This window comes from Humulus lupulus, chromosome 1, assembly GCF_963169125.1.
Source record: "Humulus lupulus chromosome 1, drHumLupu1.1, whole genome shotgun sequence".
NCBI classification, from domain to species: domain Eukaryota; kingdom Viridiplantae; phylum Streptophyta; class Magnoliopsida; order Rosales; family Cannabaceae; genus Humulus; species Humulus lupulus.
This window is the reverse complement of record NC_084793.1, coordinates 37,962,047-37,975,966: the sequence shown is the minus strand read 5'-3', so window position 1 is coordinate 37,975,966 and position 13,920 is coordinate 37,962,047. Positions and strand designations below refer to the sequence as shown.

Here is a 13,920-nt window from a genome sequence, read left to right as displayed (position 1 = left end):
TACACTGGATTTTTACTGATTGGGTATAATCTACGATAATATCTACTTACACATCTGGTGTGATGTCATATCCAGGACATTAACCAAGTAGATAAGATCGAATGTATTTTGTTATATTGGACTGGACCGATATTGATTATTGACAAGATAGGTAAGTATCATTATTAACTAATCTAATCATATCACAACGTTGACCATAGGTCAATTCAATCTTAATTCTGAGTGATTAATATTCTGCTAATTGTATTATTCAAGTCTTTTGTTTTGTTCGTTACCAGCTTACCCTACGGACTAGCTCATACTTACATATTAGAGATTTGATAGTATAATTGAGTGGGAGTGTTTATCATAGATATGAAATCTATAACTTCTATTTAAGAAGTGAAACGATGATTTTCGTATAGCTTGGTTCAAGTGTTAAATGATAGAGTACTCATTTCTGTAATTAAATTTACGGAAATATCATTTACAAAGAACTTAGTGGGAGTTAAGGATAAAATACCAATGAGGGGTAAAACAGAATTTGCACTTGTCTCATTAGTAGATCATCTATAGATGATTGAATGACGATTATGGTTATAACAATGTATAACATATTTACATTTGGTGTAATGTTCTATGAATTCAAGAGAGCAATTTTGAGTCTATAGTGGAGTCATGGGGAATTAATAAGGTAGTGAGATTATTTGTTATAAATAAACTCACGGCAACTTATTGGAGCTTGAGTTCATGGATCCATGATCCCCATGTCATCTCTTATCAAAATGAACATATTAGTCTTGAATAATTAATTTAATTATTAATTATAAAAATATCTCATTGACTAGGTCAATGAAAATAAATAATGTTAAATTATTTATTGATATTTTGTGAGAAAATAAATAGAAGAAACTTTGAGGTTTTTATTGCAAAGTCTCAAAAAGAGAGTATTATAGTCAATTGAGACAATTTTGTTAATATTGATAAATTGGTATTAATATTAATAAAATGAATTAAATAAATGTCAAAATTCTAATTGGTTGATTTTGACAAGTATTTAATTAATTATAATTATTAAATAATTAAAATAAAATAGGTAACTAAAACCTTTTTTATGTCATAGCTAAATATCTATATATACTAGTGTTATAGAATACATTAAAAAAAAAACTGAATTTGACAAGGGAAAATTTCACTACTAATATTCTATACTTAGTCACCCATTCTCTCTTAGTTTTCTCTCACACTAGGTTGTTTTAGAGAAAGATTTGGAAGACTGTAGTCTTATTTTAAAGTGGTTTGGATTCTTTGCAATACCTAACATTCAACAAGGACAAAAGGTTAGGGAATCCAAAAAGTGTAGTTATTGTTCTGCTACGCATCTCATAAGTACTCTAATGATTTTATTGTTGTATTTACGAATTTCTATATGAAAATCACTTCTATGCATGTAATTATGTTTTTCTATTATATATTATTTTGTGCAATATGAATATGAAGTATATAGACTTAAATAAATGAGATCCTACGCTAATAAAAATGTTTTACAATATTGATAAGGTTTAGTATAGATAATATATAATGGTTTGATGAGAGTATCCAAAGGAGGGAATTTCTGTTAGAACTTTCTCCATAGAATATTATGTTTTCCACGTTTTGATACTTTGATTGATATTGGATTGGGGGATCATTAATTACCACTCTGCATTCATCTATTGGTTCCATCTGCCCCAAACCCAAACCCAAACCCACCCAACGTCCAAATCACCAAACAAACTTTATCACCATGTGAATATATCTAGATACATAAATTTATATATTATTTGTCATTTAAAAAGAAAAAGAAAAAAGAAAAAAAGAAAAACCCATGCTATATACACTTAATTGTATATATGTATGTAAAAATATTGTTCTCTTCTATCATGGCTTTAGAGATTAGATTAGATCCTCCCAAATGTTGATTAACCCATGGCCAAGTCTTCCTAAAATATTTCCTTTAATGTATAAGTGACACCAATGGGATTCACAAGGATCAACTCTCTGACAAATGGCATTGTATTGTATGTATAGAAAAGCAAAGGAAAACATATATTCACCAAAACTAAAAGGAAAGATATATGAAAAGATACTTATAATTACAAGCATAACAAACTAAAATAAAAATTAAAGAAAAAAATTAAAGAGAGTGAGATCTAGAGAGAGAGAGAGAGAGAGAGAGAGAGAGAGAGAAAGGGTCACATGACTTTGTTTGGTTTGAGATGCTTCCTTTCCCTTTCTCCTAAATCTGTTAAGAAGCATGCAAAAAATAATGGTCCCCCTTTTGTAAACTACTTGCATTTTGCTCTCTTTTCTTTTGGGTTCATTCATGCTCCTTCTCTCTCTTTCTCATCTTCATGTGTGTGTGTGTATATATATATATCATGAATATCATATATATGATGTGAGAGAGAGAAAGAGAAAGAGAGAGAGTACTAAAGCAGATAAAAGGTGTAGGTGACTTTTTAAAACAGGTATATATCACTACCTTGTCTGCATGGTGTTGGCGTGGGCATGATATGTATTCAATATTGTCTTATTTACTTTGGTTTGGACCACTGCCATCTGTATTTCCTTCCAAAAACTTTATTTTATTTTTTTAAATTTAAAAAAGAAAATCTTTTAATTTTATTTATTTTTATTTTTGAGTCCCCTCATAATAACATAATCAACACGAGAGTTAGAGAGACATTCTTCTTCTCCTTCCTTCCCCTATTTATATCCCTCTCCTTATCCCCTTCTTCTCCACCATAGCAAAGATCATATAAACCCTAGCTAGACACCTCTCTCTCTCTCTCTCTCTCTATATATATATATATTCGTGTGGTAGTGAGTCCAGCTGCAGCTTATCGTGCACCACTAGCAGTTGAAGCTGCCAGCATGATCTAAACTTCCCTGTGCTCGAGGAAAGATCGGATCATGTGGTAGCTTCACCTGTTGATGGGTCACGTTTCAATTCCAGAAGACCCTTTATATATATATATATATATATATATATACTATTTTGTATTTTTAATTACCTAGCTATTTTCTCCTTACTAATTCCTCATTTGGATTTTTCTTGGGTACCCTAGAAATTTTTTAGATTGATCATTTGGGGTACCATTTTCTATATATTAATTCTCCGTACGCACTGAATTTATTTTCTTTAATTTGATTCTTGGTACTGTGTGTGGTACTACTGTTTTTATATAAATGTGAGTTTTTTTTTGGTATTATTTATATATGTGTGGTGCTTATTAATCATTTCAATTAGACAACACTGATAAGAGATATATATTATAAGTAGAAATATGATGCATAATTTTGGCATTCCAATGAGAACCTGGAGAACTGGACCTTGTTGATTGTTTTTTAGTAGTTGTATACATATAATATGTTTAGTTATTAAATTAACATATCCTATAATTTCTAATCTTGTATAAATATTTTTTTTAATTTTGTCTTAATAACTTTATTTTTAGGCGTGGAATCATGGTGGGGAATCTTAACAGCGGTTAGAGATATGACTGTTAGGGTTTTGAGTGACAGAATTTCTCCTGTTGAAACATGGTTGGTGCTTTTCAGATCCCATCTTATCCCTCATGCATCATTAAACTTTACCTTATTATAGTTTACGAAATTTTTTTTAATTATTATTTATTTATTTATTTTTGGCTGTGCATCATATATAAAGTGTGTAGATAACAAAATTTATTTGTTTTAACGAATTATTTTGTTAACTTTAACAAAATTTACTTTTAAAACTAAGATATTTATCAATTATATTAATGTAAATTTAAATATTATAAAATATTATTATTATAATAATATTTAATATAAGACTACGTATATGATAATTATATTAATAAAAATTTTAATTTAAATTCAAAGGTTATAAAATATTATTATTATGATAAAAATATATAATCCTAATATTTTAATACTTATATCGATATAAATTCAAATATTATAAAGTATTATTATAATAATGAATAATACATAATCTTAATTTTTATTAAAAAAAATTATTGTATAAAAAAGTTATTATATATATATATTTAAAAAAAATCATAAATAATATTTTGGTTTAATTTTTTATTTAATATGTTTATATCATTCTTTTATATATAATATTGTTTATTTATTTAAAATTTATATAACAATAAATAAATAAATAAATGTACTTACTTATAACTAGTATATATTGGTTTTTTAAAGACCAATTAATATAATACAAAGCATTTATCGTAAAAGAATAAGTAACTAGTAAAAAGGGAGAAAAGTAAAAGGAAAAGCACTTCAATCTTTTTGTGGCCTGCAATTTTTATATATATATTTAAATATATATGTATAGAAAGCTTTTTGGGTCTCTCTTGATTGTTATTATTAATAATACTACTTTGCTTTAACTTAATCTTCTTGGGATATTCTTTTTAATCTCTGGAATCATTATGGAGGGTGGTTATGAAATTGCTTGATTAAGAATGCTAATGTTGAATCTTAGAAATTTGTGAGATATATATTCAAGTAATATTGTTACATATTTTAACAACATATCCAAAATAAATAAATAATTAACTTGATTGGCAGGCAATCATATTTTTAATTTGTAATATATGCCCAACTATCTCCTAATTAAAAAGTCACATATCAATCAATAGTTCTTTTGTGATCATAATATTAACATTTTTTGTTTCATAATGGATTCTTTGCGTACCTCTCCAATTGTATATTCATTAATTAATCAAGACAAATATACCAAGTACGTAATAGACTAATTATATGTATTAATTTAAAGCATAAGCCAAACCCCATTTTCATATTATAAGATCTATACAATTAAATATATGCCACTTAATTATTATTATTAGGGTTTATACTTTTTTAAATTCTGTGTTTTGTCTTATTATTTGTTTGGTCCTTGTATTTTGTCAAATTATTTTTTGGACCCTATGTTTTGTAAAATGGTTCAAATAGAACATTAAACCCGATTTTGGTCAAAGTTTTCTCAACTGAAATCACAAATAATTCACTAAACTAATAATTCAGAACAAAAATAAAATCATTATGCTTAAAAACTGAGTTGTTGTATTCAATTTTTTCTTCATAAAAATTGAGTTTATGGGCATATTTGAACTATTTTACAAAATATAGGGTCCAAAAATAAATATTTTAAAATACAGAATCCAAACAGGTAATCAGAAAAAATACAGGATAAAAAAAAGTATAAATCCTTAATAGTATGAAAAAAATGTTATGTAACTATTGATTTAGATCAATAATCAATTATTTAACGTGTGGCGGATACATATAAACAGTTTTAATTGCATTGAGCTTTGTACTTGATCATGATTCAAATTAATAGTTTATTTTTATTTTTAAAAATAATTGTTTAAATTTAAGCATATTAAACTTACAAGACAAATATATATACCTATGTCATGTTTTCGTCTTAATCAATTTTTTATAGGGCTTATATTGCTACGATGCGTAAATATACTATGTAAAAAATTACAGAAACTTAAGTTGAAATACGTTAAAGTTATTGATGCTGATCGAGTGGGTTAAAGAAAAATAAAATATAGATAATTCGAACATGAGAGAAAGATAAGAAAAAAAAAGAAAGATAAAAAAGAATAATTAGAACTTTAGACTTTATTACTATTTCTTTTAGTGGACACTACCAAATATGTTCAATTCACATTATATTGTATAACTAAATGTTTTGATTTTTTTTTTTAAATTACTTTCAAATAAATCAAAATCGGCAGACTAATATTTGAATAATATACCGAAAGATGTGTGGAAAAGTGAAAGGAATGGATGAATTGTTGGTGTATACTTAAAAATGTTTTTTAATTGGAAGGAAAGAAAGGATTATTCCTTTCTTATTGTTGATTATAAAAGAATATTTTTCATAAATAGAGAAAAATAGCCCATTTTTGTACTTCTTTTAGTTAAGTATGTTTTTGAATTTCCAAATTTACTTTCATTATATCCAAATACACACTAAAATAAATATGAGGAATAAATATAAAATCACTCACATAAATAATATCTTACATTTATGTAAGAGTTTTCAATGATTACGTGACTACTGTGGTTACATTTTTAGTGACCTACAATAAGCACTACAAAAAATAAAGTATATACCGATAACACTATACTGAGAACACATTCTCGGTATAGACAATTCAGAACCGCGCCATATCTACGCGGTTTTTTTTCTTCATTTTAGTTGATATACCGAGGACTCTATGCCGAGAATATGTTCTCGGTATAGGTCCTTTATATACTTCGTCTTCCCCAAACAGATAGCTCATTTCTCTGAAACCAAAAAAACCCCAAACTCGTTTTCTCCGCCATTTTTTTTCCATTTTCTGGATTTCGGCCCCCAAAAGCTAGGTTTTTGATAAATCTTCCCTTCCAAAGAAGATTTAGTCATCAATAGGTCTATTAAGGTATGTATTTATATATATTTCATTTTATTTTGTGTATAAATTTATCAATTTTTTTCTTTATTTCTTTTCAGGGTTCCATTATTCACAAGTAGTTTTACAGGTATCACGAATTTTCTTTATAATTTTTTGGTTTTTTTAATATTTTTGGCATAAATATATTTGGGGTTTTATGTATAATTTTTTTAATATTGTTAATATATTGTTATTTGTCATATTATATATATATAATTTTTGATTATGTATTTAAAATAGGTAAGAATAATAATTAGAAATGAAAATTAGTTAAATGTTTATTGATATCCAATTTAGAGGAAATAATGTTGTGTAGTATTTTAGTAAAATACATATATAGCTTTAAGATTTAGTTAGTGTAATCATATGGATAAATAAGTAATTTATTAGTATGAAAATTTATTAAATTTAATAGTTTATTTTTAAGGTATATAATTTGACTTTTAGTTATAAAAATATGTTTGTATGAAAATATAATATTTGAGTGTTTGTTTTTTAGATTGGGTTAAATAATTTTAGTGTTAGATTATTAGATTTGGTTAATAAAGTTTGATTATTAGAGTGAGTTTTGTTTATTTAATTTGAATTTTGTTGTTGTTGTTAATTTTTTTATTCTTAGTGTTGATGAATATTGATGCTTTGTTTTTGTTGTTAATTTTTAGTAGAATTATGATATTTTAAATAGAAAATTGAATAATTAATAAAATTTAGAGTAATAATTATAAATTATATAGTCATTTACAATGTATTTGTATTGCTTTGTGTATGTTCTGGGACTGGATATTTTTTTATGTGTTATTTGCAGGTTTTTAAATTTTGGGATATATGAATATAGTCGTTATGCTGCCCAATTTTGCAGGGCTGAGCATAAAATCCGAAAAACCGAAAAAACCGTGTACACCGACCTACCGAACACCGAAAAAACCAAAACCGTTTAAACCGAAAACCGAAAAAACCGCCGACGGTGCAAACCGCCACTGTTCGGTCGGTTTTGAAATTTTGGGTGAACATACCAATAAAACCGAAACCGACCGAACATAATAAAATAATAATATAATATTATATAATTATTAATTATTAAAATTTTTAAATTTTGTACTTTTAATTATGGACTTTTAATTATGCTTCAAACTTTAAAATTTGTAAATGTAATTATGTTCTATATATTTATGTTTTAAAAATGCACAAAAATGAATTCTAACAATCCAAATTTTTTAATTTTTTAACTAAAACTTTCAAAAAAAAAAAAAAATAATCAATTCGGTTTGGTCGGTTTAAACGACCAAACCGCGGTCCAAAATGGTCGGTTTTTTTTTAAACTGGTTTGGTTCGGTCGGTTTTTGGATTGCACCAATCCGGACCAAAAATCGAATTCTGAATTTTTTGTTGTGAAAAAACCGCCAAAACCGACCGATGCTCACCCCTACAATTTTGTATAGAATTAAAAGTACTCAATAAAATTTCTAATTGAAGAAATAGTGAATTGATAAGTAGTATAATATATTTTTAATTATGATTAAATAAAATTAACAATAACATTATGCAACCAAATTTTAATAAAAATAAACATTAATCTTGAAATTTTATTTAAATAAGTAATAAATCTTAAAGTAATTAAATAACTTTTAAAAAAATCTTAAAAAATTTGTGTAAATTTATAAAACTATTCAATAAAGCATAAGTAAAATATGTTATTTAATAAATACTGAATTAATATGTAAAAAAAATAATATTTGTTAGTTCAAATTAAATAAAATTAACAATTATATTATTAGAAAACCAATTTTAAACATAATCTTAATCATTATTAAAATTAAAATTAATATTTGAAGTTAGAAAAAAATATGTCAAATTTAAATTATTTTAATAATATTTACACTCAAATATATTATAGTTAGATATCATAAAACAACATAATTTACTTCAAAGAGCATAAGACATTATAAAAACAATATTTAATTTTATTTGTTTTTTTCTTTGGTAATAAGAAATTATTACCAAAGATATGATAGTGTGTTATTATCACCTAGTGATAATTTTTTATATTTTTAGTGTTCATCACAAAAAGCCTTAGACCCGTTCAGAGAGGGTGAGTCATTGAAGACTCTTAAATTTGCCTCTCTCTGAATTAGGACACATACACAAATTGATTGTAAGTTTGATGATTAGTATTCCGTGCAGTGCTACATTCATACAATGTTGATCGACAAGAACTGGATTAATTTGACAGATCAATTATCCGATGAGTATGAGGCTGGTGTGATGGATTTTCTCCAGAGAGCTCGGCAGTGCGTTGACTGAAGGGGATTGGTGAAATGTCTGTGTAGGAGGTGTGTCAACGTTGAATTTCAGACGATTGATGTATTATAAAATCATCTCTTTGTAGGAGGAAGAAACTGAAAGAGCTTAGCTATGGAGGTTCTCAGTCAATCCCAGCGATGCGCTATAAAAAAGTTAGTTAATTAATTATTTTTTAGTTTGTTTTTCTTACTTACGTTTAATTATTACTTTTATAAAAATATATGTACGTGACAGCGCAATTTAGAGACTGGGCAACTTAAGCCCATCCCGGATAGCTGGATGGATACTCACCATAAATCAGGCACAGGGTGGGTGACAGAGACAGCCAAAAATACTTGGGTACATTAAGTTTTTTTGAAACATTTTTCAAAATTTTAATTGTTTGTTTACAATACATAATTACATTATACATTCTATAATAGGAGGAATTGCATGCATATCGCGACACACAACAGACACAGACAACTAATACTGAGAGTTCCACACCAGTTTCGAGTGCGCCTGAAGATGAAGACATATCTTTGGTACAAACTGTTTTTGGAAAACGACGGGGCCACCAGAAAGGATATGGACATATCCTTAACATAAGGGACCGAACTCCATTTGTTTTTCATCCTTCACAAACTAGAGATGAAGAGATGTCTGAGATGAGAGAGCGTGTTCGACAATTAGAGGAGCATGTCCGGACTCATTGTATCACCCCGGGATCTCAATGTGCCCCACCACCACCCGATGATCCCGATGTTGGAGCACCGACTCAGTATGACTTATGTATGAATTTTATTACTATGGACTATTACATTATCATGTTTAGGACAACTCTTTATTTTGATTCAGCAAACATACTCTTATGTTTTTATTTATATGTTTAATATAAGTGTTTTAATTTTATTCTATTGCTTTATATTTAATTCAAATTAAATAAATAAGTGAATAAACATTACAAATATAAAAAAAAATTATGGTTTAGTCTATACTGATGACATTGTCCTCGAAACAACCTATACCGAGAACATGTTGATTGTCGTCGGTAGAAGTTTACCTCTACCGACGCGGCTGTACCGAGGACTTACTGCCGACGACATGTTCTCGGTATAAGCTCTACCGAGAACATATAGGCTTATACCGATGGCATTTGTTCTCGGTATAGGCTTTGTTTTTTGTAGTGAAGCAATTTCAACATGTGAATAATATATAAATTTCTATTTTTATATTTTAATTTTGCAATTAAATTTTGATTTCCAAATATAAAATTTAAATTAATTATTTGTTAAAATTAAAATTAATTATTTGTTAAAATTAAAATTATTTGATTATAATCTAGGTAATAAATAAATAACTAACATTTTTTATTTTTTATTTTTACAGAAAAACCTCTAAATTAATTTATTTTTTACATTTTAGTCCCTATTTTAATTTTTATGATTGAACAAGATAATTAATTCTTGCACCGGTAAAAAAAATATTAACTATTTATTTTTTAATATGTACATTACACAACTCAAACCATCCAAACTGCAATTATTTGTATTTTCTTTCTTATCTATGGCTTATTATATATTTTTTAGAGTAAGCTTATGATATAATGTAATTAACATCTATTGAAATTAGTTATATCAAAGTATTAAATGCTAAAAATTTAACTACTACCGATATCATCACAATTCAAGAGAGATTATATGTAAATATATGCTCATGAATTATCATTGTTTTAGTTCTTATAATTTAATTAATGATAGTTTAAATCTCTTGTTTTGTCTTTTTGTCAAGATAAACATAAAGTTTGATTTTATAATAATAATTATTACCAATTTTTTTTTTTAAATTGTGTTGTTATGTTCCCGATTGTATACGGACGAAAATAATTGATGAGGCCATTTTTGTATTAATATTTGTTAAGTTTTTCTATGCTTGGATGGTGTTATGATTGCATTTGTAATAGTTTTAACTAAGTTTCGTGATTCTACAACATATTTTCTACATTGCATTTTATGATGATAAATCTGACATTTTGATGGCAAGTGTAGTTAAAATAAAGTTTTAGGAGTACTCTAAGCTTTCGGGATTGATATGTTGAAGTGGCGGCAACGTGCAAGCTATCTAAGATCAAGAATTGAAGAAATTGGAGGTAGGTCGCGGCTCATAAAACTCAGGCCGCGACACTTTAAATGGAATTACAGTTTCAGAATTTTTTCTTCCAGGCAGGCCGCTGCTCATAATTTTTAGGTCGCTGCCTGAGTGACAGATTTGTGCACAGATTTTGTTCTAGGCCGCGGCTCGCATTTTCCAGGCCGCGATTTGCGACGTCGTTTTCAGATTTTTTATTACTTTTTAATTAGAATTTAATTGAGACTATAAAGGAGGATTATGGTTAATTTTAGAAGATTTTTTATTATAGTTTAGGAGAGAAAAAGACTGAGAAAGGGCTGAAGAGAAGACTACAAGACTACATTACTTTTGTTCATCAATCTAGTTTCTTTTCTTCCCTTAATCTCTTTAATTTTAATTATAATTATGTTTGTGATTATGATTACTATTATGGAGTAGATTCTTTTTAGTTTAAGGATTAATTCAAAATCCAAGACATGAATTCTTGATTGTTGATAATGAATATCATTCTTTAATTTCTCTCAATATTAAATTGTTTCTATTTTTCTAATTGAATATTATGAATTTTGTGGTTTCTTGTTAGGTGGCCAACTAATTAAGGTTTTACATTGTTCAATTGTCATCTTAGAATTACTACTCACCTAATAGTTTATGATTCTAAGTGTATGTGATAAATTGCAATTGATAGTTATGTCAAAAGAATTGTTGATTGTGATGAAAAATAGAACCTAGGTTAAATGAATTATATGCTTCATTAATTTATTGCCTAGATTAACTTGTTTCCATAAGACTTAATGCTTTATCTAAGTTAAATAGATTGTATGCTTCATAGATTTATTTCTTAGATAAAGTTAATTATTGAGCGCTTTGCTTGGATTACTTATAATAGGGAGACTAGGATAATAGACTGCTTCAGCGTTATCTGCGGGGTTAATAGTTTAATTGAGAAATTGGAATAATATTTATTATTAGTGATTAGGAATGATTGTTGAGGGTGGAGATTAACCTTTAACTGTTTCTTAATATCGTAATATCAATCTTTAATTTCTTTCTAGTTTATGTTATTTAATTTTGAGTTAAAATCAAAATCCCCTTTTAAGTTTTAGTGTTAATTATTGAATAATAAAGTGAACGATAGTCCTCGTGGGTTCAACCTGTGCTTGCTATTATACTGAAATAATTGGAAGTATTGAAAGAAAAATCATTGTTAAATTTGTGTGGTATACGACAGCCATCAAATTTTTGGCGCCATTGCCGGGGACTATTGTTATTCTCTTTATTATTCAAATTTATTTATTTGTGACTAATTAGTTTTTACTGTGGAATTATCAGGTGTATATGTCTGGTGAAGACGATACTCAAGAAAGGTTATCTAGGCTTAAACAATATCTTGAGTCATCGTCAGCTTCTCGTGCTTCAAGGACTATCACTGATAATCCACTCTTTCAACGTCTTGCTCCACAAGTCAATCCTGTTAAAGTGCCATTACCGTCTGACAACGAATCTGATTCTGACGATTCAGTTCGATCCTATAGAACAATGGCCAAGCAAATGACATTGGAAGAGTTGGCAGCGCCAAATCTTGACCAACAACCACTTTGCATCCAGTATCCACCATTGGATGTAAACTTTGAGCTGAAGTCGGGCCTCATCCACTTATTGCCTTCTTTCCATGGGCTGCCTGGTGAGGATCCGAATAAACATTTGAAGGAGTTTCATATTGTCTGTTCTAGTATGAAACCTGCTGCAGTGACTGAAGAACAAATTAATCTGCGAGCTTTTCCTTTCTCCCTAAAGGATGCAACTAAAGAGTGGTTGTACTATCTTCCACCGGGTACTGTTGAAACTTGGAATGGTATGAAGACTATTTTCCTAGAAAGATACTTTCCAGCATCTAAGGTTGGAAGCATCAGGAAAGAGATTTGCGGTATAAGGAAATATACAAGAGAGTCTTTGTATGAATATTGGGAGAGATTTAAGCGGTTGTGTGCTAGTTGCCCTCATCATCAAATAAGTGAACAACTCCTCATTCAATACTTTTATGAAGGATTACAATCATTGGATATGAGTATGATTGATGCAGCCAGTGGGGGTGCACTAGTTGATAAGATTCATGCTGTAGCCAGGAGCTTGATTTCTAATATGGCTGCTAACTCACAACAGTTTGGCATTCGCCAAGATCCTATTCCACCACCCAAATCAGCTAATGAAGTGAGCACCTCTAATGCTAATCAGCTGGGTCAACAATTGGCTCAATTAACTGCAGTGGTCCAACAACTAGCTTTAGGCCAACAGGTGAGGCCATGTGGAATCTGTCAAATTGTGGGGCACACTACTGATACTTGCCCTACTCTAGTTGAGGGAGAAACTGAGGGTGTTAATGCTGTAGGAAATTTCCCTGGTCAATTACGTCAGATGTATTATGAACCATTTTCACAAACTTATAATCCTGGCTGGCGTGATCATCCAAACCTTCGTTATGGGAATCAACAACAAATTGCTCCACAACCAACATCTGCGAGACCACCTGGTTTCACTTTGCAACAGCGGTCTCAAAATAATTATGTACCTAGACCATAACAACCACCGCAAGCTGCTCCACCACCAAGTGCCAAACCCTCTACTGAGGATTTAATTAATGCACTTGCTACAAATACTCTTCAATTTCAGCAAACCACCCAAGCTTCCATCAAAAGTTTGGAGAATTAGGTGGGACAATTAGCAGCATCATATAACAGGTTGGAAGCTCATCTGTCAAATAAATTGCCTTCACAACCTGAGATGAATCCCAAGGAGAATGCTAGTGCAGTAACTTTGCGAAGTGGGACGCAATATGATACACCTAGTCCTCCAATGCCCAGTAAATTGTCATCCAAGCCATAAGTTGATTGCTCAGTCAATGAAGATGTTCCTCCAAAGCCAACCACCCCTACACAACTAAGCCCTAAGCCTACTTTTGTCATTCCACCTCTATTCCCAAGTAGACTAAAGAAGACTAAAAAGGAAGAGGTTGACAAGGAAATTCTTGATACATTCCGAA

The 13,920-nt window shown here is 28.9% G+C and overlaps 1 protein-coding gene across 1 annotated transcript; it reads left to right on the top strand.

The window, feature by feature from the left end:
* The first annotated feature begins 8,517 nt into the window (after positions 1–8,517).
* On the top strand, positions 8,518–9,910 carry LOC133823186 (uncharacterized). The gene is made up of 2 exons (XM_062255844.1): positions 8,518–9,110; positions 9,194–9,910. Exons 1-2 carry the CDS (start codon positions 9,051–9,053, stop codon positions 9,641–9,643), a joined length of 510 nt encoding a protein of 169 aa, XP_062111828.1. The 5' UTR covers positions 8,518–9,050; the 3' UTR covers positions 9,644–9,910.
* Positions 9,911–13,920: the final 4,010 nt, after the last annotated feature.